This window comes from Caloenas nicobarica, chromosome 2 (genome assembly GCF_036013445.1).
Source record: "Caloenas nicobarica isolate bCalNic1 chromosome 2, bCalNic1.hap1, whole genome shotgun sequence".
Taxonomy (NCBI): Eukaryota; Metazoa; Chordata; class Aves; order Columbiformes; family Columbidae; genus Caloenas; species Caloenas nicobarica.
This window is the reverse complement of record NC_088246.1, coordinates 74,326,511-74,347,947: the sequence shown is the minus strand read 5'-3', so window position 1 is coordinate 74,347,947 and position 21,437 is coordinate 74,326,511. Positions and strand designations below refer to the sequence as shown.

The window sequence follows — 21,437 nt, the reverse complement described above, 5'->3', positions numbered from 1 at the left end:
ACCCAAATGCAAGACTCTGCACTTGCCCTTGTTATATTTAATTAAATTTTTCACTGCCCAACTCTCCAGCTTGTCCAGGTCTTGCTGGATGGCAGCACAGCCCTCTGGCGTGTCAACCACTCCTCCCAGTTTGGTGTCATCAGCAAACTTGCTGATAGTACACTCAATTCCCTCATCCAAGTTATTGATGAATATTTGAACAATACTGGCCCCAGTACTGACCCTTGAGGCACTCTACTAGATAGAGGCCTCCAACTAGACTCTGCCCCATTGACCACAACTCTCTGGCTTCTTCAGCCAGTTCGCGGTCCACCTCACTACCTGATCATCCAGACCACAGTTCCTTGGTTTAGCTGTGAGGATGCTGTGGGAGACTGTGTCAAATGCTTTACTGAAGTCAAGGTAGACCACATCCACCACTCTGCCATCATCTGTCCACCTTGTTATGTCTTCGTAAAAGGCTATGAGGTTGGTCAAGCATGACTTCTCCTTGGTGAAGCCATGTTGACTGCTCCTAATGACCCTCTTATCCTTGATATGCCTTGAGATGGCACCAAGGATAAGGTGTTCCATCACTTTTCCCAGGGAGGGAGGTGAGGCTGACCCGGGTCTCCTTCTTGCCCTTTTTGAAGACAGGAGTGACATTTGCTTTCCTCCAGTCCTCAGGCACCTCTCCCATTTCCCAAGACTTGGCAAAGATGATGGAGAGCGGTCCAGCAATGACCTCAGCCAGCTCCCTCAGCCCCCGCGGCTGCATCCCATCTGGACCCATGGATTTATGGATGTCCAGATTGCTTAATTGTTCCCTAACCCAATCCTCATCAACTAAGGCAAACTCCTCCATTGTCCTGACTTCCTCTGGGGCCTCAGGGGTACAGAGCTCCTCAGGACAGCCTCCGGCAGAGTAGACAGAGACAAAGAAGGCATTCAGTAACTCTGCCTTCTCTGTATCCTCTGTCACCAGGGCACCCACCTCGTTCATCAGTGGGCCTACATTGCCTCTGGTGTTAGTTTTATCTGCCATGTACTTGAAAAAGCTCTTTCTGTTGTCCTTCATCCCTCTCACCAGGTTTAATTCTAAGGAGGCCTTAGCTTTCCTAGTTGCTTCCCTACATCCTCTGACAACAGCCTTATATTCTTCCCAAGTGGCCAGCCCCTCCTTCCATGATCTGTAAACTCTCCTCTTCCACTTGAGTTTGCCCAGCAGTTCCCTGTTTAACCACGCAGGTCTCCTGGCTCCCTTCCTTGACTTCTTACATGTCAGGATGCTCTGATCTTGAGCTTGGTAGATGCAGTCCCTGAATGTTAACCAACTATCTTGGGCCCCTTTACCTTCAAGCAGCCTTGCCCATGGGATTTCCCCTAGCAATTGTTTGAAAAGGCGAAAGTCGGCCCTGCTGAAGTCCAGGGTTGCAATTCTGCTTGGTATTCTGTTCCTGCCACACAAGATTCTGAACTCCACCATCTCATGGTCACTGCAACCAAGGCAGCCCTCAGCCTTTACTGCTTCAACCAGACCCTCCTTGTTAGCGAGGACGAGATCCAGCAGTGCTCCTCTCCTAGTCGGCTCCTCCACCATTTGCATCAGAAAGTTATCGTCAATGCACTGGAGGAACCTCCTGGACTGTGGATGGCTGGCTGAGTAGCCCTTCCAGCAAACATCAGGGAAGTTAAAATCCCCCATGACAACCAGGGCCTGCGACTGTGAGGCCGCTCTCAGCTGCCCGTAGAAGGCCTCATCAACTTCCTCACCCTGATCTGGTGGCCTGTAATAGACTCCCACAACAGTATCAGCCCTGCCAGCCTGCCCCTTAATTCTCACCCACAGACTCGCAACTCGCTCCTCATCCGCCTCTGGACAGTACTCAGTACATTGTAGTTGCGCTCTCACGTAAAGAGCAACTCCACCACCACGCTTGGCTGGCCTGTCTTTCCTGAGAAGGACACAGCCATCCATGACCACATTCCAGTCATGTGAGCTGTCCCACCATGTCTCTGTGATCACCACCAGATCATAAATTGCAGACACTTGATAGCCTTTTTATATGAGGCTTGGATAATGGGAAAACATCTACAAAAAGACTGTTTTAAAATTTTACCATTATGTAACGTCGCAAAAGCACAGCACTGACTTTTATTATCTTAATCTTATGTTGTATCAATACATAAACAGTTTAGCACATTGTTCAGTGTAAGGGGTTACAAGGAACATTTAACGAAGAACTGTTGTTTTTACAAAACTGAGGAGCTGGTGCCTGACCCCAGCAAGGGGGAAAGACTGAGAGACATCAGACTATGAATCCTTAATGTAAAACAAAGTCTCTTCGAACTAATCCTGGAATGAATACTGATACCTGTATTTACAAGTCAATCTAGGGGGAAGGGTAGCCAAAGAGCCAGGAACCCATATTTTAAATAGATCGAAAAGGGGAAGGGTATCGTTTGGATTAGATGAATGAAATATATAAACTGAGGCAGGCATCAGGTAGTCTGTAAACCCTGCAATATCCAACCGATGGGGAACAGGGGAGGGAATTTGCGGCTGGGATTGGTGGGGGAATATAAATAGGGGCTTTTTGCCCTGTTATATGTGCCTATCTTTAGGTAGAAGACCCGATCTTGCAAAATCATTATTAAAATATGCTTTGCTGAGAGATCCTGCCTGAGCTTATTATATTTGCAAGGTAATTGTTTCCTACAGGGTATTACCTAAGACGCTTTTAGTGAGAACTGAAAATTTGGAATCCCTTTGTCCTTCATTGCAGCTTTATTTCAATAAAAATCAGAATTTAACATTTCAGAGTACATTAGATAAAACTCTTATCAATATCTGATGGACGACACAGGTAATCGCTAACCTTTTAGGGAAAACAATCACAGAATCACAGAATATTAGGGATTGGAAGGGACCTTGAAAGATCGTCTAGTACAATCCTCCCGCCGGAGCAGGAACACCCAGATGAGGTTACACAGGAACGTGTCCAGGTGGGTTTTGAATGTCTCCAGAGAAGGAGACTCCACAACCTCCCTGGGCAGCCTGTTCCAGTGCTCTGGCACCCTCACTGAGAAGAAGTTTCTTCTCAAATTTAAATGGAACCTCCTGTGTTCCAGCTTGAACCCATTACCCCTTGTCTTATCATTGGTTGTCACCGGGAAGAGCCTGGCTCCATCCTCGTGACACTCATCCTTTACATATTTATAAACATTCATGAAGTCATGAGGTCATTCATAAAGCAGCCATGAATCTGTGGTACAAATGATCATTTCTAGTAAAAAGAAGGATTGAAGGTGCAATATTTTTAAGGCTGTATTGTGCCATATTATGCAGATGTACCCCAGATGAGTATGAACGTATGTATTTACCCATCAGTGGTGGCTGCGAGTCCCCCCAGCGGAGGGAGCTCCGAGGGGGGTCCCCCGTGTTGTTCCCACCCCACCCCCACTCACACCCACACTGGCTGCTCGCGACGGGGCCACACCCGACGGGGAGATGACGTCAGGCGCTCGCAGCCAATCCCCGCGCCGGAACCGGCGGCAGGTCCCTCCCCTCCCGCCTTAGTGCAGCCAGGTTCGCCCTCGATGCTTTCGGTCCCTCTGCCGCCGCCGGAGCGGGCAGCGCGGCGCCCGGCGCCATGGATTACCGGGCGGTGGCTATGAGCCAGGCCGTACCGGGGCAGTTCGACGATGCGGAGTGCTCCGACGGGTAGGGGATGGCGAGGGGCCGGGTGTGGGACGCTCAGGAGGGGCCCCGCGCAGGCGTGAGGCGAGGCTGGGCGGGCCCGGGGGGAGCGGGATGGCCGCGGTGCCCGAGCGCTTCCCGCAGGCCCGGCTGGAGCCGCCGGTGCGGGGGTGGTTCGGGTGCGTCTGTTCCCAGGGTTGGTCGGTGAAAAACAACGAGTGGGGAGGGGAACAGTCCTGCACGGCTCCCGGCGGGGGGATGCGCGCCTGAAAACGGCGGGGGAGGCCGGGTGTGCTGCCCCAGCTGAAGCGGTGCGTGTGAGGAGGGGCCGGGTGTGCGCTCACAGAAACACAGAATGTCCTGAGTTGGAGGGGACCCACAGGGATCATCGAGTCCAACTCCTGTCCCTGCACAGGACAACCCCACAGGCCACACCGTGTGTCTGAGGCCTTGTCCAGTCTCTTCTTGAACACCGTCAGGCTTGGGGCCGTGACACCTCCCTGGGGAGCCTGTTCCAGTGCTCCACCACCCTCTGGGGGAAGAACCTTTTCCTCATGTCCAACCTGAACCTCCCCAGCACATCTTCCTGCCATTCCCTCGGGTTCTGTCTTTGGCCACCAGAGAGAAGAGCTCAGCGCCTGCCCCTCCTCCCCTTGTGAGGCAGCTGCAGCCCCATGAGGTCTCCCCTCAGTCTCCTCTTCTCCAGGCTAAACAGACCAAGCGACTTTAGCTGCTCCTCATACCCTTCACCAACTTCATAGCCCTCTTCTGGACACTCTCCAGTGCTCTCTCAGCTTTTTAATTATTGTGATTTCTCCCTCACCATTTTAATGGACAGACCCACCTGCAGATTTGGGTTGGTCGAGGCAATTTCACCTTGGTGTTATTTGATTGTAATTGAAATGTGAAACCACGTAAGAGAACAGCGAGTTGATTAGGACATTAAATAACTTTGGTTCGTTTTGGAATCAAAATAAATTTTTTGTTGCACTGAAAGTCTAGAGCTTTTTATATTTAGTGGGGGGTGAATAATGAGTGGTCTTGCACTATGGGTTCAAGCCATTTTCCTTCCAGTTTACCATTTATTTAATTAAATTTCAAATGCCTGTGGGGAATCTGCTTTGGGACATGCATATTCTGGCAGAAAAATGTGGCATACTACAGACATCAAGACATGAATAAGTCAAAAGAGTTCATTTATCCCACAAATTCTTTTTTAGGTCTGACTTTTTTTCATGTAGGTTGTACTGGTGCCCTGAGTTACCAGTAGGTTGGCTGGCTGTCTCTGGTGAGAATTTGTGATACCTTGTCAGGTGGAAATCTACTAGGGCAGCAAGCAGAGTGGTTAATCTCTGGTGAAGGAGCCACCTGGCCTGATCTGGTGTGTTCATCTGATTGGAGTCAGAGGGATCCAAATATGTGTAACTGCAGAACAAGTTAGAAGGCAGCACTGATGTGGTGAAGACAATTTAAATGTAGTCCATCCTTTAAAGTTTGTGACATCCTCATATATGCTTGCTTAAAGAAAGGTGAAGTGAGAAATATCTCATGGAGAGCTAACCTTGTGAAATAATTTGTTTGGATAAATGTGTTGAATTTTTGATGACTGTAACAATCATTTGTAGTTATATAAATATCTGTATTTGTTTGAAGTGAATTTACGCAAGACACAGAAACAGCTAAAGAAGATGAGGTCACTGAGAACTGCCAGTTACGCATGCATGAAGAACTTAACACTGAGGAAGGAGATGGTGATGATGATGACGATGATGAAGAGGAAGATGAAGACTGGGACTGGGATGATGAGGTGGGAAGGCTCACGAAGCGCCACAATGCTGCTGGTGGATGCAATCCACAGGTATGTTGAAGGCTATTTGGTGAGCTCAAGAGTAAATGGGGATAACCTGAAAGCTTTGTTCTTTGTTAGTATTATGTTGAGTGTAAATGCATATTTTTCCTTGAGAGAATAATTTCCTTTGAGTCTATTCCTCTGCCGTGCCAAGTGTGTCTGTACCTTGTAGCCAGAGCTCTGCCTGATTTCTTTGTTTCAAACCCTGTCACTGGATTCTCTTTGTCACTGCAGTTTTCCTTCTGTTCTTTACCTTTGTCAATTTTTTCCCTACCCTGATCTTTACTGATGTTGCTTACTTTTTGGTATTTGTCCTCTGTCATCTTCCTCATCTTTTCTATTTAATTTTAAGACTGTGCCTGCTTCGTGCACCCAGATTGAAACAGGTTATGTTTTGGACTAATAGTGAGGGCATCAAAAGAAAGCATAGGAGATGGAGGGAGGTGCTAGAAGTGGATTAATTTAGGGTGTATGCTGTTGGCGTAGAAACTCTGGCATTGTGCAGAATGAAAAGCGCATGTAAAGAGAGAGATAGCGTCCTTCTTCCCCGCAGCTTGGACACTGGAGGTTCAAAACCTCTTTTTTTTCCTATTGATACCAACACAATAGAGTAGTTAAGATAATTAGAGTGGTGCTGATTGTGGCATATCATGTCTGACTCACAGCATGTGTCCTGGGTGATTTATTTTTGCCTTTAATTAGAAGGTTATGCTGTCAAGCGTTGGTGAAATTGTGTTCCGGTATTGTGTTTGGCAAAGACTACCTTTAAGGAAAGATAGGATCTTGGAAAATTTTCTCTGTTCTTTACCTTCTCATTTTTTATCTCATTTTTCTTCTTGTTTCTCTGTGCTATTTCCCTTCCTTTTACAGAGAGAAAAAGTGTTGATATTAGGGACTTGCAGCTCAATTGCCAGACTAAAAATAATCCTGAGTTGGATCACTTTTTTTGAATTTTAACTGATGTGTCACCTGTATTTTCCTGAATTGAGTAAAATCTGATGTTAAACCATAACCATTTCCTCATCCTTTCTGGTTTTCTGTTTATAGCTCTAGGCACAGGCATCTGAGCTGACTTTTCTAATGATATAGTCTGTATTTCAAAGTGCTATCTAGAGAAGGCAACTTATATTAACAAATCCTTTGTTTCAGGCAAATAGACAGACCCCTAGTTGCTGTTCAGCAAAAATGTCTACCCCTACAGACAAGGCTTTAAGGAAGTTTGAACATAAAATTAATTTAGGTGAGTATAATTGGATTGTCGTCTTACATGAAAACAGGTACCACTCTGTGATGTTCTCAGACTAATTTTGCTTACTTTAAGCCAGAACTCACTGGAATGGCAGTTAACCATTGCTGCACAGATTAAAAAATGGCTTTTGTGTACTTGAAGTTGCCTTCAGTTTCCATTAACCGGCTGCCATACCCCTTTCTTTCCTCCTTCAGAGCCACAGGGCTGTTTTTTGCTTGTTAGTTTCTTTCTTCCTTCCTCTTGACTTCTCCAGACCACATAAAATTGGAGGATTTCTTCCCTAGCTGCTCTGCAGGAATATGCTCTTTGACTGGAGGGAGGGTGTCAACTCTGTGACGTTGTTGGCCATTCTTAAAGCTGCTGCCACAGACAAATTTTCTAGACGGTGGCAGTCCCCTGTAGTGCAAGGGTGGTACATTATGTTACCTCACAGGGGTAGAGTTTCTGTGATAAGCGAAGAGGCTGCAGTTCTAGGTGGTATAGTTTGATGTTTCCCATGGGATGGAAATGGCTGTTCAGCTCTGCCTTTTAGGGGTAGATATAGCTGTGATTGGGGCCTTTTGACAGGGTAGTAAACAGAGGTGGTGTTTTCCTTCATAACAAAGTGTTTCTAAAATTCAGCTTCGGAAGAGTAGTGCTGGCATATGTAGGCAAATACAGCAGCTTTTATACATTTAGCAATTAATCAAACCCCAGTTTAAGTACATTATGAGGAGAGAATCCTGGAGTCTATTGTGTGTTCTGTTCAGAACAATGGCATTTGATTGTGATAAGAGAATGCTGGACAAATTTAATGGTGAGATGTTATCCTAAAGGCATTATTTCTGGATGGCATTGCATCTCCGAGTGGGACTGTGTTACTGATCTGTGTTGTTACCTTATAGTCCATGAAATATAGACAGAGTGGAGTGCTAAACTAACTCTGGTATGTAGCTAAGCTTCTGGACTTCTTATAAAGAGCTCCACCTGTGTTTGAACATTGTGTTGTGGCATGTTGGCTGGCAGCAGGATTGCAAGGGCAATTCCAAACATAGGAAACTTCTTCAATACTTTTAAAATATTTTTTTCTTCATTTTTTTTCTCATTTGTTTTTCAGATAAACTGAATTTTGATGACTCTGTTATAAACAGAGTCACAGAAAAGTCTAGACAGAAGGAAGCAGACATGTGAGTATTCTAGTTCTATTTTCATTTATATAATTTGAACTTGGAGTACTTATTTCCTAGTGTGATCCTGAGTTTGGAATAAATTTACTAAGAAAACCAAAATTTGTAAATGGTCTTCGTGTGATTTGCTTTCCAATCTAAAACTTTTTGGTTTCCAGATCAGTTGTCACTCCAAAGTTTTAATGCTTCTGGCATTGCTGCTCATGTATTGGTGTAGTAAGACGGAAGTGATGAGTGTCATTCAACAAGCAAAAGACTATTTTATCTCTGCTGCTCTTTTTCTAAACAAAGGTCCCTAAGCATTTTGGCTAGAAAAAATGCTGGAAACTTTTTGAAGTTTCCACCTGACAATTTGGTGAGATGAGGTACCTTAAAAAAAAAAAATTAAGCCTGCAGCTCATAGCCGTATGTTGTTATGACACATGTAATTTTCTCCTGAGTGAGCGTTATTCAGTGGAGGCAAGAAGGTATCTGTAGAAGTGAAGGGCACTGATGTTTGTGTGTTTTGTTTGTTTTGTGTTTTATTTTCTGTCTGCAGGAGAAGCCTTTGCTTTTGTATGAACTGAAAGCCTTACTTCTTGAAGCTGTCATCTTCTCTTTGATACCGAATATCATGTTTTACTCTGTCAAAGTACTGAGTCCATGTGTGGGATTGTATAATTTTATTTTCCCTTCTGTTAGGTACCGAGTCAAGGATAAGTCAGACAGAGCAACAGTAGAACAGGTAAGTCCTTTATGCATCACATTTCTCTTTTGACCAGGACAAATAGTGTGGAATTTTGGAATCAATGATAAAATGGATGCTGTAGGAACAGAGTTTTGCCTTGGAATTCTGTTCCCTTGTTATCCTGAAAGAGACCTGTTGTTTCTTTGTTTCTTTGTTGTATGAAGGTTGTACTTGCTTCCATAAACATTTTAGAGCTCATTTTTGTGATTAGCATTGTGATTTGATTGTATATGCAATGCAGAATTCCATCTTAAACTTTTTATTAAATTCCAAATAACAATTAATGCTGGATTTGCTTTTTTCCTCTTTTCTTCTTTAGCAAGACTGACCTATTACTGGCGCAAGGCCACATAGCTGCTCTACTGGAGTTGTGATAGCTATATCTTAAGAGAAACCTTGTTTTAACACATTTAATGCAACTGTGGGCAGGAACTTATTCTCTTATGTCTCTTCTTGAGCTAGCTCAAGGTCATACACTTAGCTCAAAAAAAATCTTGAAAGAAAAAGTGAATTATTGTTCTAGAATCATGGAAAGATTCTGAGTAGCAGCTGTTTGGATTATCGTTCGATAATCCAATAGAATAGTCTGATGCCATGGGTCTTTAATATAGTATTAAGAACTGACTGAATTAGTAGGTTTTGTCTTCTTCAAACAGAGCAATTTTGCTGACTTTTCTATATTAAATTTGAGGTGTTGGATCCAAGGACCCGAATGATTCTGTTCAAGATGCTAACTAGAGGCATCATATCAGAAATCAATGGCTGCATCAGCACAGGGAAGGAAGTAAGTTTTATTACAAATGACATGATAGTTGTTCTCAGCAAGCCTGGTGGAAGCTTGTGATGCCCAGAAGGTGTATGGAAATACTTCGTTTTAGGAAGTTATCTTAAGATAAAATGCAATTTATGTTAAAAGAAACAAGTTTCCCCAAGTATGAAAGATTTCTCAGAATACTTAAATATGATCTTAAATTTGTGGATCTTGTTAATTGTATGTTACAACTGAAATTTTTGGAAGGTGTATGTGTACACACAATATTAAACACTGCCTGAAAAACATACAAATCCAGGTAATTCTTTCTTCATGCGAGACACTCTTGCATGCAGATCAGACCAGTTCCACATGTCAGCAGACATGGGAGTATCTAAATGGTGTAACAAAATTCTGGTTAAAATACTATTAAACCTTAATGGCTTTTACAAAACTAGCATGTTTATATGCTGTTATTATCAAATAATATTGCAAATAATTGAAACCAGACCATAAATGTCTAAGGAAATTAATAAATCAGTTTTAGAATGCCTAGACCCTAGGCTGATTTGGTTTTCTTCGAAGTCCTTGGATGCTGATTAAAGGCCTACTTCCACCTCTTGTCAACATGAGATATTTGCGCCGTGCTTTATGGACTATATAGTGCATGGGCTCAGATTAACCTTTCCCACAGGGGCTTGTTTCAGTCTCTGAAGTGTAGAGAAGGTGGAGTTTTCTTGTGCATTGTTGTTTTTGTCCAGTATGAGTTGTCACACCCACGCACAGACCTGGGTAGTTCCCGTAAGCTGCCTCTGGTAGAAAAGGAATTGCCCTTGGGTGCAATCTCACTCAGATGGGTGCCATGTAGGAGCTGGGGAGAGATCAGATCTTTTTATCAGATCTTTTCCAGATGTCAGGAAGAGGAGAGAAGATTATATTGGTTTAAAGAGTTTTTCTTTAATACTATTTCTTCCCTTCATAATCTGATAGGCTAATGTATATCATGCCAGTACTACGAATGGAGAGAACAGAGCAATAAAGATTTACAAGACCTCTATTCTGATGTTTAAAGATCGGGATAAGTATGTGAGTGGTGAATTCAGGTGAGTTTGACTTCTGCCTGGTTTTACTGGGGAAGAGAGGTTATGTGAAAGGGGTGGTAAAATCACCAGTGCTAATACTGCATTAATTCACTACGAGTCCCTGTTGTCTCTTTTTATTTAAAGATTTCGTCATGGGTATTGCAAAGGCAACCCAAGAAAAATGGTGAAGACATGGGCTGAAAAAGAAATGAGGAATTTAATAAGGTAATTATTCCAGTTTTTATTTCAGCATGGAAAGGTATAATTAAAACTTTCATAGGAGGTACCCTCCTGTTGCTAGACTGTGGCTATTTTAGGTCTCTGGAGTACTTGGGGAAAGTGTCATAAGCTTCCCTGTGGGAGAGAAAAGAAAGGGTGAGGAGGAATAAAGATATTAATTTGTCTTGCTACACATGCTCTAAGCTCTTCAATGTCTGAATTCTCTGTATGACATGACTGAGAAGTGAGGAAAAGCTAGAATAGCTGCTGCTGAGTAACAGCACACTGTGTGATATAGGTTAATCTAGGATTAACCTGAACTGTGTAAAGATTCTTTGTCTGACATGGGAATGCTTAGAGAAGGGTCAGAGCCAGAATGGTTGTGGCTTTTTGTATTCATTTCCTAGTTGTTCTTCACAAGTGAGAGTTGCCTGAGCAGAAGGGTTCTTATTCTCTATTATATTTAAAGCAACAGAGCTCCTATAGGCACTAGTGCAATGCAAATAGTAGAGTTTGGTTTTATTTTTTTTGTGGATTTGTTCCTGTGTTACAGGTTGAATACAGCCCAGATACCTTGCCCAGAGCCAATTATGCTAAGAAGTCATGTGCTTCTCATGGGCTTTATTGGTAAAGGTGATAGGTAAGTATCCTTAGAATATCAAATATGTAAAATATGTATTTTTTTCGTAGCTTTCCACAAAGGTTTAATAAAAACAACCCAACCGACCCTCTGAATTTACCTACTCTTACTTAAGGCCTGTAAAATTAATGTTAATTAATTAAATTAAAGCGTTTGAAGCTGGTATGAAGAAGGAAAAAGTATTCACTCTGTGTTATTTGTGTTATAATTTCAAGGCCTGCTCCTCTGCTGAAGAACGCTCAGTTATCTGACTCCAAAACCCGGGAGCTGTACCTGCAAATCATCCAGTACATGAGAAGAATGTACCAAGATGCCAGACTTGTTCACGCAGATCTCAGTGAATTTAATATGCTGTATGTTCTTAAACTTTGCTCTGAATTGTGACATCTAAAATGTATGCATTGGCAAAACTCTGTGAGAGAGTACTAATCTACCTTTAAGAGAGGGTGGGGTCCTTTTTGTGACTGGGTTTTGTAACTTCTGCAATTAATTATGTAGCTTTTAACCCAGATCTGAGCTTTCTCTTTTTTTTTTGTTTAAGAAAAAACAAACACCACCACCAAACAAACAAAAAAACCCCTCTCACAAACAAGCAAACAAAACCTCAACTAGAGAAAAAATCAGTAAGGTATCTCTTCTTTTCTTTTTTTTTTTCCTCCACTCACTTATAACACTGCTTTTTTTTTATGGTCATCAGAAGACTGTTTCTTTGAAGTTTAATAATGTAGCTTGTGTAGAGGAGGGAAAGAATTGACCCAAAAAAGCCACTCTGACCCTAATACACAAGGTGTGTGCTAGAGAAATACCTTAGGATTGTTTGCTGGCTCCTCATCTTGAAGCACGCTTTGATCCCTGCCCCTCAACAATCTCCCATGTAACAGCGATGGAGTTGGTGCAGCTCTGTGCTTTTGTTTGCAGGTACCACAGTGGGGACGTGTACATCATTGATGTGTCACAGGCCGTGGAGCATGACCACCCACATGCGCTGGAGTTCCTGCGAAAGGATTGCGCCAACGTTAACGGTGAGCGGGCTGTACTTCAGCTCTTGTTCTGATAGCTGGTTTATTCAGGAAGGTGAATGATGTTCACTTATGTTCTTTCAGGTATAACTGACTATAGAAGCTGTCAAACTTCTGTTAAAATACTCCCATCTCCCAGGTTCTCATGGCTTCCCGACGAAGCAGTGTACTGTGCTGAGTTCAGAAGGGTGGGGCCTATTTTGCTAGAAATCATCTGGCCGAAATGAGTCACCTGGTTGAATATCAGATTTGCAGTGGATCTGAGATCAGTCTCAGACTCATTAGAGATCAGTCCCAGTGTGCAGCAGTGCCCACCACAGTCTTAACTTCCCTTATGAATATGTCTGTGCAGTCCTTTGATATGTTTCCTTCTGTGAGTGAATCCGCATCTGGAATTCCTTGGCTGTCAAGAAGTTACTGTGTGTTACAAAGTTCTGTGCACTTAATTGTCCAGGTCAGCTGAGAGGATTGAGACATAGAGTAATTTATTAGAGATGTTATCACTTGTCATCGTATTTTCATAAACAAGGTACCTTTATGGTATTTTTCTCTTGAAAATTTGGTCTTCATGTGTGAATCTGTATGTTGTATAACAGACACACACCTCCTAGTAGGGTGTGTTTCTTCCTGAGGACAAGAAATCTGTCACTACAGACTGCTTTTGTCCTCCCTTTCTTTTCAGATTTTTTTTTCTAATTTTAGAGACTCTTGAAAGTCTGTGGAATAAGAACTCTGCATTTTGATGCTATGTGTTTGTTGAGACCCAGTATGTGAATTTTTCCTTATTCCTTTTCTGTTTATGGATTTTTTTTTTTTTTTTTCTAATAACTCCCTTCTGGCTCAGATACTTTCACCCTTGTACTTTTTTCATGTCTTTTGGCTTGCTCTCCCTAGATATTCTAGTGCTTCAGTGAGTTGCAGTGTTTTTGGTGTGTGGTGTTTGTTTTCTGTCACTGCAACTGGATCTATGTAGTCCTTCTACAGAGACTCTGAGAAACACCTTGCTTTATGCTCTGCCGTAGCTGTGGTCTTTGAAGACTTGGTCCCAAGGGCAGAGAGCTCCCTCCAAACCTTTTTGTTGTTGTTGTTCTATGATTAATTTCTCATGGTGAGAGATCTTCTGAGAACTTTAGTAGGAAACACTTATTAAGCAATCCATAGTGTCTTTCAATGCTGTTTTTCAGCACCAAAGTGCAGCCTCTGAATTTGGTTATACTTGACTGAAGAAACCAGTTCTGAGTGTAACAACTGAGGAAAATTCTAATATGTTAATGTCTTCCCTTTTAAGTGGATCATAACTAGGCTGTAATGTGTTTCAATGGATGCTTCTGTTTCTGTTTGGCAAAAGTTTGAGGTCTCCATTCCTGACTCTTTTAAATACATTTTTAATCTTAGTCATTGAAAATACTACACCTGTCTTGAATTGTTTACTACCTAGCCCCTACACCATTAAGTCTGGCTCCTGCTGAAATTGATTTGGCTTTTATATTTGTCTGGTTTTATTCTTCTTTCAGTTGCATCTAGAAGGTAACCGGTTTTATTTTGGAATGGCAAGAGTAATCCGATAACTAAACCCAGTATGGTGCAGTACATGCTGCTAGGACTTTCCCAAGTCATCAGGACCATTGGCTTGCTGTAACTGTCACTTTAACATCACAGCTGCCTATGTGACATGTAATTACTTAGTTTTTGTCTCTGACCTTGTTTCTTGGTAGACTTCTTCCAGAAGCGCAATGTTGCAGCGATGACCGTGAGGGAGCTGTTTGAGTTTATTACTGATCCTTCCATCACAAGCGAGAACATTGATGATTATCTGTCTAAGGTGAGACCGCCTGGCCTTGCTGCTTATGTAGGAAGACTTGAGCAATAAAACCAGATCTGGTTCAAGCTCCTTCATTTCATTTACTCTACATCCTGCTATTGAAAGAAGCTGGTACATGACGTTGTTATGCCAGTGCTTCAAAAATGCATACAGGTTTTTTTCCGTTTATACCATTATAGAATGACAACACTTTCATTCTATATTTTATCAGAAAGTCTAACTATGAAAACTCAAATGTCTGTTTCAGGTGCTACTAAAACCAGGATGCTTTAAATTAGTTTGTTCTTTTTGACAAGGAGAAGCTCTGCAGAAATATAACCATGCTTATATAGAGAATGGGGTTAAGAATGCAGATCGAGCAGGGTGGGCTGAGGGAGGAGGAGGATGACTCAGGACAGTGCTGCTCCAAGGTATGTGGTCTTGCTAGCGAAATATAGTCACTGGCAAAACATGTTGATTCTAGGAGGAGGTAAACTTAGCGCTGCTAGCAGCACCCATGTATGTAATCCCTAGCTGCCAGTCCTCTGCTCCCAGTTAGATGATTCTTTAAAAAGGGAAGGAGGGAGGGGAAAAAGCTTTTTAAGTTAATGTAAGAAAAATAGGAGCCACATATGCTATGCTCAGAGTAGAGATTTGTTGTGTCATTCTTGGTCAAGACCATGTGAGTGTGGTCCAAATACCAGTACAGCATGGGGATTTCCAGATGTTTTGTACTTTCTGTCATATTGGAGGCTGAATGAGACAGAGCTGTGCTACGTGGCTCCCTATACTTGTGCTCCCCTGGCTTGCTCAGTGTGTGTGAGAAGAGCCAAATTCCAGGACTGAGCACTGCTCGTGGTGTTCTCCTTGTGCTGTTATGTCCTGTAGTTGTGCTGGACCTGCCGTAGTTTGGTCTGAGAGGAGCAGCAAGCGTGTCCTTGATTAATAAAGCAGATCTGCAGTTCTAGGTGAGCTTTGCAGCAGTGTTGGTTACCGTTAGGTGTCGCTGAAGGCATTGCCATAGGGAAAGCTGGAGTATTTGTGAGTGACAGTGTGGAGTACGTGGAGAAACGCAGATGGGAATGGTTAATTGGATTAAGTGATGCGATTATAAAGAGTGATAACTTCATATTGTTATTTCTGTAGGCAATGGAAATAGCATCGAAAAGAACAGAGGAGGAAAGATCCAGTCAAGATAAAGTGGATGAGGAAGTAAGTGAGGATTTTTGTTCCTTTCGTGAAATTAATATTAACCTTGCATTTTCTAAACAATGAAAACCATTCTGTTTTATTTGGCAAAATGTACAGATGATAAACAAAACATTGTTTGTAATACTGAGATGTCTGGAACTAGTTGAGATGTGAAGTATTAAGGGATGCCATGTGTAAAAGCTGACAGTGATAAGGTGTTAGGAGGCAGATGCTCCACTTCCTAAACCAACATGTTTGCTTGTATCCCTTGATGTATCTTCCAGTTCAGGTTCAGTTAACGAAACAACCTGATTATGCCAGTGTTTTTGCACCAGTGATGCAGAAGCAGAATATTTGGATATGTGCATTAACCAAATTACCTATCTGGTTCCCATCCTGGTCTAATTCAGTTCTTCATGTACTGTTTCTCTTCCTTGCTTTTACATTAAGTGAAGCAATTTCAATTCCATTACAGGAAACTGCTAACATTCTGCAAAGGCTTGATGTAAACATACAACAATTTCTGTCTTAGTCTTATGTATCTGTTCCAGAAAAGTTTGTTATTGTTTTGTGTTTGTTTGCATTGTTATTTTTGGTGTTGTTTGGTTGGGTGTTTTTTTTTAACCACAGCAACAAAAACAAATGAGCAAATGAAAAACACCTCCATGCTGAACAGAATTTGTATCAGTGAGAACCTATTTGTACTGGTTCACATGGTGTTTGTCTTTGGAGTCAATACTACTTGATTTATGAAAGACTTCTTTTTTTTCTCTTGGAGCTCTGCAGGTTTTACTAACTGATTCTGGCTCAAGCTTGGCCAAGGAAAGATTTTTTTGGTTTGGTTGTTTCCTAAGATATCCCTAGCATACAACTTCTGCACTGTAGGGTCAGATGCTGGTATTTTGTTGTGAACCCATCTTTTGCAAGCCAATTATTCCTTTGCTTATATAAAGGTACTGATGTGTAAGAGAGATGGTTTAGTAGCATCTAAATTGGGTATATTTCTCTTGGACTTCTCCTGTGACCATGGCTAGTTCATGTCACTTCCTTCATGAAAGAGTAGGGCTGATTAAGGGCAAGCTCTGCGGAGGTGGGGGCCTCTGCTCTTTGCACAGCACTTAGTCTAGCAGCTGTGATCATGAAGTGTGCTTAATATGTGCTGCAATTGAACTGATACCACAAGAAAAGAGAAGCAAAATACTTCTCTCTGATCTGGGAGTGACTTAACTTTGCTGGAGGACTGTTTCAAAAAGACTGCGTGGCAAATTTTAAGTTGTTTGGTGTTGATAGTGCAGTTAGGGTTTACTGTACTATACTGCTGCAGAAACCTTTCTTGAGTCGGACTACAGGTTGAAGCAGGTATCATTATATAAAGAGATTAAGTTCTAACAGTACATTTTAGTGGAGTTGTCTCCTGAAGGCTTTGTAAACACTACAATAAAAACATCAGAAAAAAAGCGTTAGAACACAAAATCTTAGGACTCAAACAGGTTAAGAGGAAGTTGGAAGGACAGGAGAATCTTGTAAGTGGCCTGGCTGTGGTCATGCTAAGGAAGGGGCCATATTAGTTGTGGTCTATCAATAATGTGTAGGTTGCATGTTGTTTGTTCCTGCAAAATGAAAGATACGCTGCAGTTCAGATGGTAGTGGATGACTGCTGTGTTCGCTTTTAGTTTCTCTGAGCCACGAAATCCTTCATGATTATTCTCTTAAGGATGCATAATTAGGAAGGAAGAACATCATGAAACTATATGTAAATTAGTGAGTCTGTACTTCCTTTCGCTCTGCTAGGTGTTTAAGAAGGCTTACATACCTCGAACTTTGACTGAAGTTAAAAACTATGAGAGAGACGTGGATATAATGATGAAATTGAAAGAAGAGGATATGGCATTGAATGTTCAGCAAGACAATGTGAGTAGACATGTTAAGGCACTGCAAAAAAGAGGCAGGGAATATGAATTCTTACTGGAAACTGATAGCAACAAACAGAAGCCTTGTTACCAAGGCGTGAAGTGCTGTATCTAGTGTTATACTTTAAAATCATCTGGTTAGTACTAGTGCTAACATTGTGGGTTTTTCCTGGGGATTTTTTTAAGATAATAATTTTCTCTGGGCATGAAAAGTTAAGACTTATTTTGATAACATAATTTTCTTTCTCTCTCCCTGGGTGTAGATTCTCTACCAGACTGTGACAGGGCTGAAGAAGGATTTGTCTGGTGTTCAGAAGGTGAGAGGGTCTTTTTGAAATCCTCCATTTAAGCCATTTTCAGGAAAGCATTTACAAGGAGTGCAGCAAATGTATTATCTTACAGCTGACACTGTGAAAGAAGTCTCTTGTCTGCAGAGTGACCATTTATGTCCGGGATGGGTCTGGCGTGACAGCATGTCTGCTCACCACATTAATTGCTTCCCTGCACTGTGGCTGATGCTGGTTGCTTGAGAATGAAACGATAATCCTCGCTATGGCCATGATCTCTAAAGTAAAGGTGGAGAGGAGGGAAGACATTTTCCAGTTATGGAAAATATAATTGACCTAAATTGTAGCGTGACTACAAGTTTTGATGTATTTGGGGTAGTTTAACTATTGTCCAAAAAGAACCCTGCAGTATAAGGCGTAAGATATTATGTTTTACTATATTTGAAGTACTTGACAGTGATAGTTCTGTAAAGTACATTTGGATAAGAAGCTAGGTACAGATCAGTCTGTAGGAATATAATTCAAGGCAGAAGCCCTATGTGGATTCCCCCTTCTTCCTTTGGAAATGTTATCTAGCAGTGGTGTAAGCTCTATTTTAAAATGCAAATATAAATATGGATGGGATCAGACTGTGGCACAGTCTCCAGGCTTGTTTAAGAATAAGTGAGTTTCCAGTGTAGATATGTTTTTGCAATAAAGCCTACCTACAGTGCCCCCAAGGTAGGTTTGGTTATGATCCCAGTATAATTAAAATTTTCCTTCCACATATGTTAGCAAATTGCTGTTTAACTTATGGAAATTAGTTTGGGAGTGCCAATACAGCTGTGCTCTGAGCCATGACTTAAAAGATTCTGTGTCGTACACTCTAGATTCCTTGTTCTTAGTTTGGATTAACCTACTTTTCATTATTTTTCTTGAGACTCTGATGGCTATAGTAAAGGAAATGGCAGAAGCTTGCTCAAGGGTCTCTCTGAGCAGATCCTGTTATGTTTTTATATATACGCGTATATATGTGTGTGTATATATTGTCGTTAGACTGCTTTGGTTTGATATAATTCTCTTTTGATATATCTTGCAGATTCCTGCACTTCTTGAAAAGGAGGCAGATGAGTCAGAAACAGACTCTGATGATGATGATGGCAGCTCAGAGGACTCTGATTTTGGCTGTAAAGAATCTGTACATCCCAAAGATAAACCTGCTGAAGTCAGCATGGACAAAAAGGTCAGCTGGCCAGGAATTGTTTATTTTTCCCACCTCTGCCTATGGGACAGGAAAAAATCCAGACTTAGTTTTGAGTGTTTCTTGCTGTTTCTTGTCTGAAACAAGCTACGGACTGTAGTGGAAAATGAGAGCAGAGAAAATGGATTTCATTATGGATGCTTTATTAATGGTATTTTTATGTAGCGAAACATAACATAGCTCTCTGGAGCCTAGACAAAACTAGAAGAGAGATCTCTGCAGGAAATTCTTAAGGCTAAGCAAAGTAGAATTTAGTGAAGCCTGGGCAGCTCTTCAGTGCCTCTGGCTGCTCTTCCATGATTTCGTGTTCAGGTTTGTGGTCATGGTCCCTGATAAACCTCCTTTTGCTCAGGGAACTGAGACCACTTGATCTATTGAACTGGAGACTTGGCGACAATGTCTGTACCACAGTGGTTTTTGCCAGCACCATTAGTACAGACTGGCTAGCTCTGTTATGGGCAGGAGATGTAATACGGTCATGCAAAGGGATTATGGTTTGGGTGGTTGTTTTTTTGTTGTTGGTGGTGGTGTGGGGTTTTTTGTTTGTTTGCTTGTGTTTTGGTTTTGGTTTGGGGTTTTTTTTAAGGTTTTGATTTCCAAACTGCAGATCAAGTATGCTCTGTTTTGGTGAGGCTCTTCTGCAGAGTATCACGTATGGGTGAGAGCCTTTTGGCAGCCTTTTAGGTGCTGTGCAAAAGAAGAATGGAACTTGCTGGGCTTGCATGCTTCAAGATTTGGGGAGTTGCTTGTTAGGTTTTTCTTCCCAGAAAAAGTAACATAGTATCTGTCAAAAATGCTGTGGTCTACTAGGCACTTTCTACCAATCTAAAGCTGCTGCCTTTCAGATACGAAGCAGGGAAGTCTTAGTCACTTCTCATCCTTAGGGACAGGTTTTCGTTTGGACTTCTTTTTGTCTGAGTAAGATGCGGTTTTTGATAACCTATGTGTTCAGCTGTAGGTTGAACAACTCATTCGCAGCAATTCCTTCCACCCCCCACCTCATTATGCTGAATTCGTGTTTTCCAGTTGAGTCTCTTCACTCTCTGGCACAAATTATAGTATATTGCAGTAGCACAGCACCCTTTGCCAATCCTAATGATCACGAGCTTGCTCTGAGTTGCCAGCAGTTACTGGATCAGTATTTTTGCATGGCATATAGAAACACATGGTAGCAGAAAACATAGATCAAGTATCCTGTTGTAATCTTAGGTGTAAATAGCATGAGTTAAGAGCACCTCTTAGAATCATTGAGGTTGGGAAAGACTTCTAAGGTCATAGAATTCAACTGTTAACCAAGCAGTGCCGAGTCCACTGCTAAATCATGTCCTTAAGTGCCACATCTGTATGGCTTTTAAATACCTCCAGGGATGGTGACTCCACCACTTCCTTGGGCAGCCTGTTTCCTTTTTTCAAAGGTTACATGAAACTCAGGTTTTAACTAGTTTGAATTTTGCCTTGTTACCAGTGTGCAGCTCCACCCCCAACCTATACTTCCTTTTCCTTTCCCCTCACCATTCTGATTTTTCTTCCTCTTGATAACCTCATTTTTATGTGGTGTGTTAATTAACTTGTTAACGTTATGTTGTAATGTTAATGTAATTGATTGACCTGCTCAAAATCTTTAATTCCTTCTGACCTTAAATGAATGGTGTTTGATCCTTTATAGGAAAGGAAAAAGATGGTTAAAGAAGCCCAAAGAGAGAAGAGAAAAAACAAAATTCCAAAGCATGTGAAGAAGCGGAAAGAAAAGACTGCAAAAATGAAGAAAGGCAAATAAAATCAGCTTTGGCTTGGGGAAAGGGATGGTTAGTTGTGGGTTTAGTTACCATCTTTTTTCTTTTTTAAAAAAAATTAAAAGTTTTATTTATTATACATATAGTATTAGCTGTGAGGGTGGTTTTGTTAATAATATGGTGTAATTGTTTGAACAGAGTATATGCCATGGGTTTCTCAATAGGAAAGAATGAGTTTAACGCTTGTCCACATTAAAATCCTTTAACAACAAGTTAAACCTGCACAGATAAACTCACATTGATTTGTTCCTGGGGTCTTACTCCCCTGCATCACACTACATACAAGTAGTTAATTTGTTCCAGGGCAGTGATTTGATTTGAACAAGATTCTTGGAGGAGGGGAAATGGTGATTCAAAGGCCCGTGCCTTCTTTGCAGTGTGGAAGCAAATTGAGCTAGCTGTCCTTTGCAGGATGTCACAGCCACTCACAGATAACCCTGCAGGCATTGTGCCTTCTGCCTCCCTGGGCTTGCATCACCTTTCATATTTTTCTTACCAAAACCTGAGTTTTGTGATTTGAGAGGCAGCTATCCTCATTGCCCAGTGCCCTTCTGAAGCTATCAAGCTATCAGGCACGTGTACCCAAATGGACCAAAGCCTGTTTCTCTGGGTTGTGTGGGGTGGGTGGGTGTGTGCGTGTGTGGTGGTCTTGGTGGGTTTGGTTTGGTCGTGGCGGTGGTGTTTGTGGTTGTTTTTTGTTTTTTCTTGTAGGGATCCTAACATAGGGCACTGTTGCTCTTAAGAGTATTATGAACCAGCTATTTTTTTTGCACTGGTCAAATGCGTATATGCCATCAAGATTAATCATGTGTGTTTGAATTCAAGGCTGTGTAA

The 21,437-nt window shown here is 41.9% G+C and overlaps 1 protein-coding gene across 7 annotated transcripts; it reads left to right on the top strand.

The window, feature by feature from the left end:
- Positions 1-3,558: 3,558 nt before the first annotated feature.
- RIOK1 (RIO kinase 1) lies at positions 3,559-20,770 on the top strand. Of its 7 annotated transcripts, none has more exons than XM_065628365.1 (18): positions 3,559-3,703; positions 5,333-5,537; positions 6,678-6,768; positions 7,874-7,943; positions 8,625-8,667; positions 9,362-9,454; positions 10,412-10,524; positions 10,648-10,728; positions 11,276-11,362; positions 11,578-11,715; positions 12,281-12,384; positions 14,097-14,203; positions 15,329-15,394; positions 17,165-17,284; positions 17,547-17,600; positions 18,649-18,792; positions 19,397-19,437; positions 20,477-20,770. In XM_065628365.1, exons 1-18 carry the CDS (start codon positions 3,633-3,635, stop codon positions 20,541-20,543), a joined length of 1,695 nt encoding a protein of 564 aa, XP_065484437.1. In that variant the 5' UTR covers positions 3,559-3,632; the 3' UTR covers positions 20,544-20,770. The 7 variants fall into 7 exon arrangements, with proteins under 7 accessions (XP_065484437.1, XP_065484438.1, XP_065484441.1 ...); XM_065628366.1 differs by having other exon boundaries at positions 19,418-19,437; positions 20,477-20,769; XM_065628369.1 differs by having other exon boundaries at positions 19,418-19,468; positions 20,477-20,565.
- The last annotated feature ends 667 nt before the right edge of the window (positions 20,771-21,437 follow it).

What these genes read in the sequence shown, in the direction of transcription:
- RIOK1 (XM_065628364.1), top strand. Translation starts at nt 3,633, where the DNA reads ATGGATTACCGGGCGGTGGCTATGAGCCAGGCCGTACCGGGGCAGTTC. An exon ending in TTTATTGGTAAAGGTGATAG is followed by an intron (nt 11,363 to 11,577) that starts GTAAGTATCCTT and finishes TATAATTTCAAG; the next exon opens with GCCTGCTCCTCTGCTGAAGA. An exon ending in AAGATAAAGTGGATGAGGAA is followed by an intron (nt 15,395 to 17,164) that starts GTAAGTGAGGAT and finishes TCGCTCTGCTAG; the next exon opens with GTGTTTAAGAAGGCTTACAT.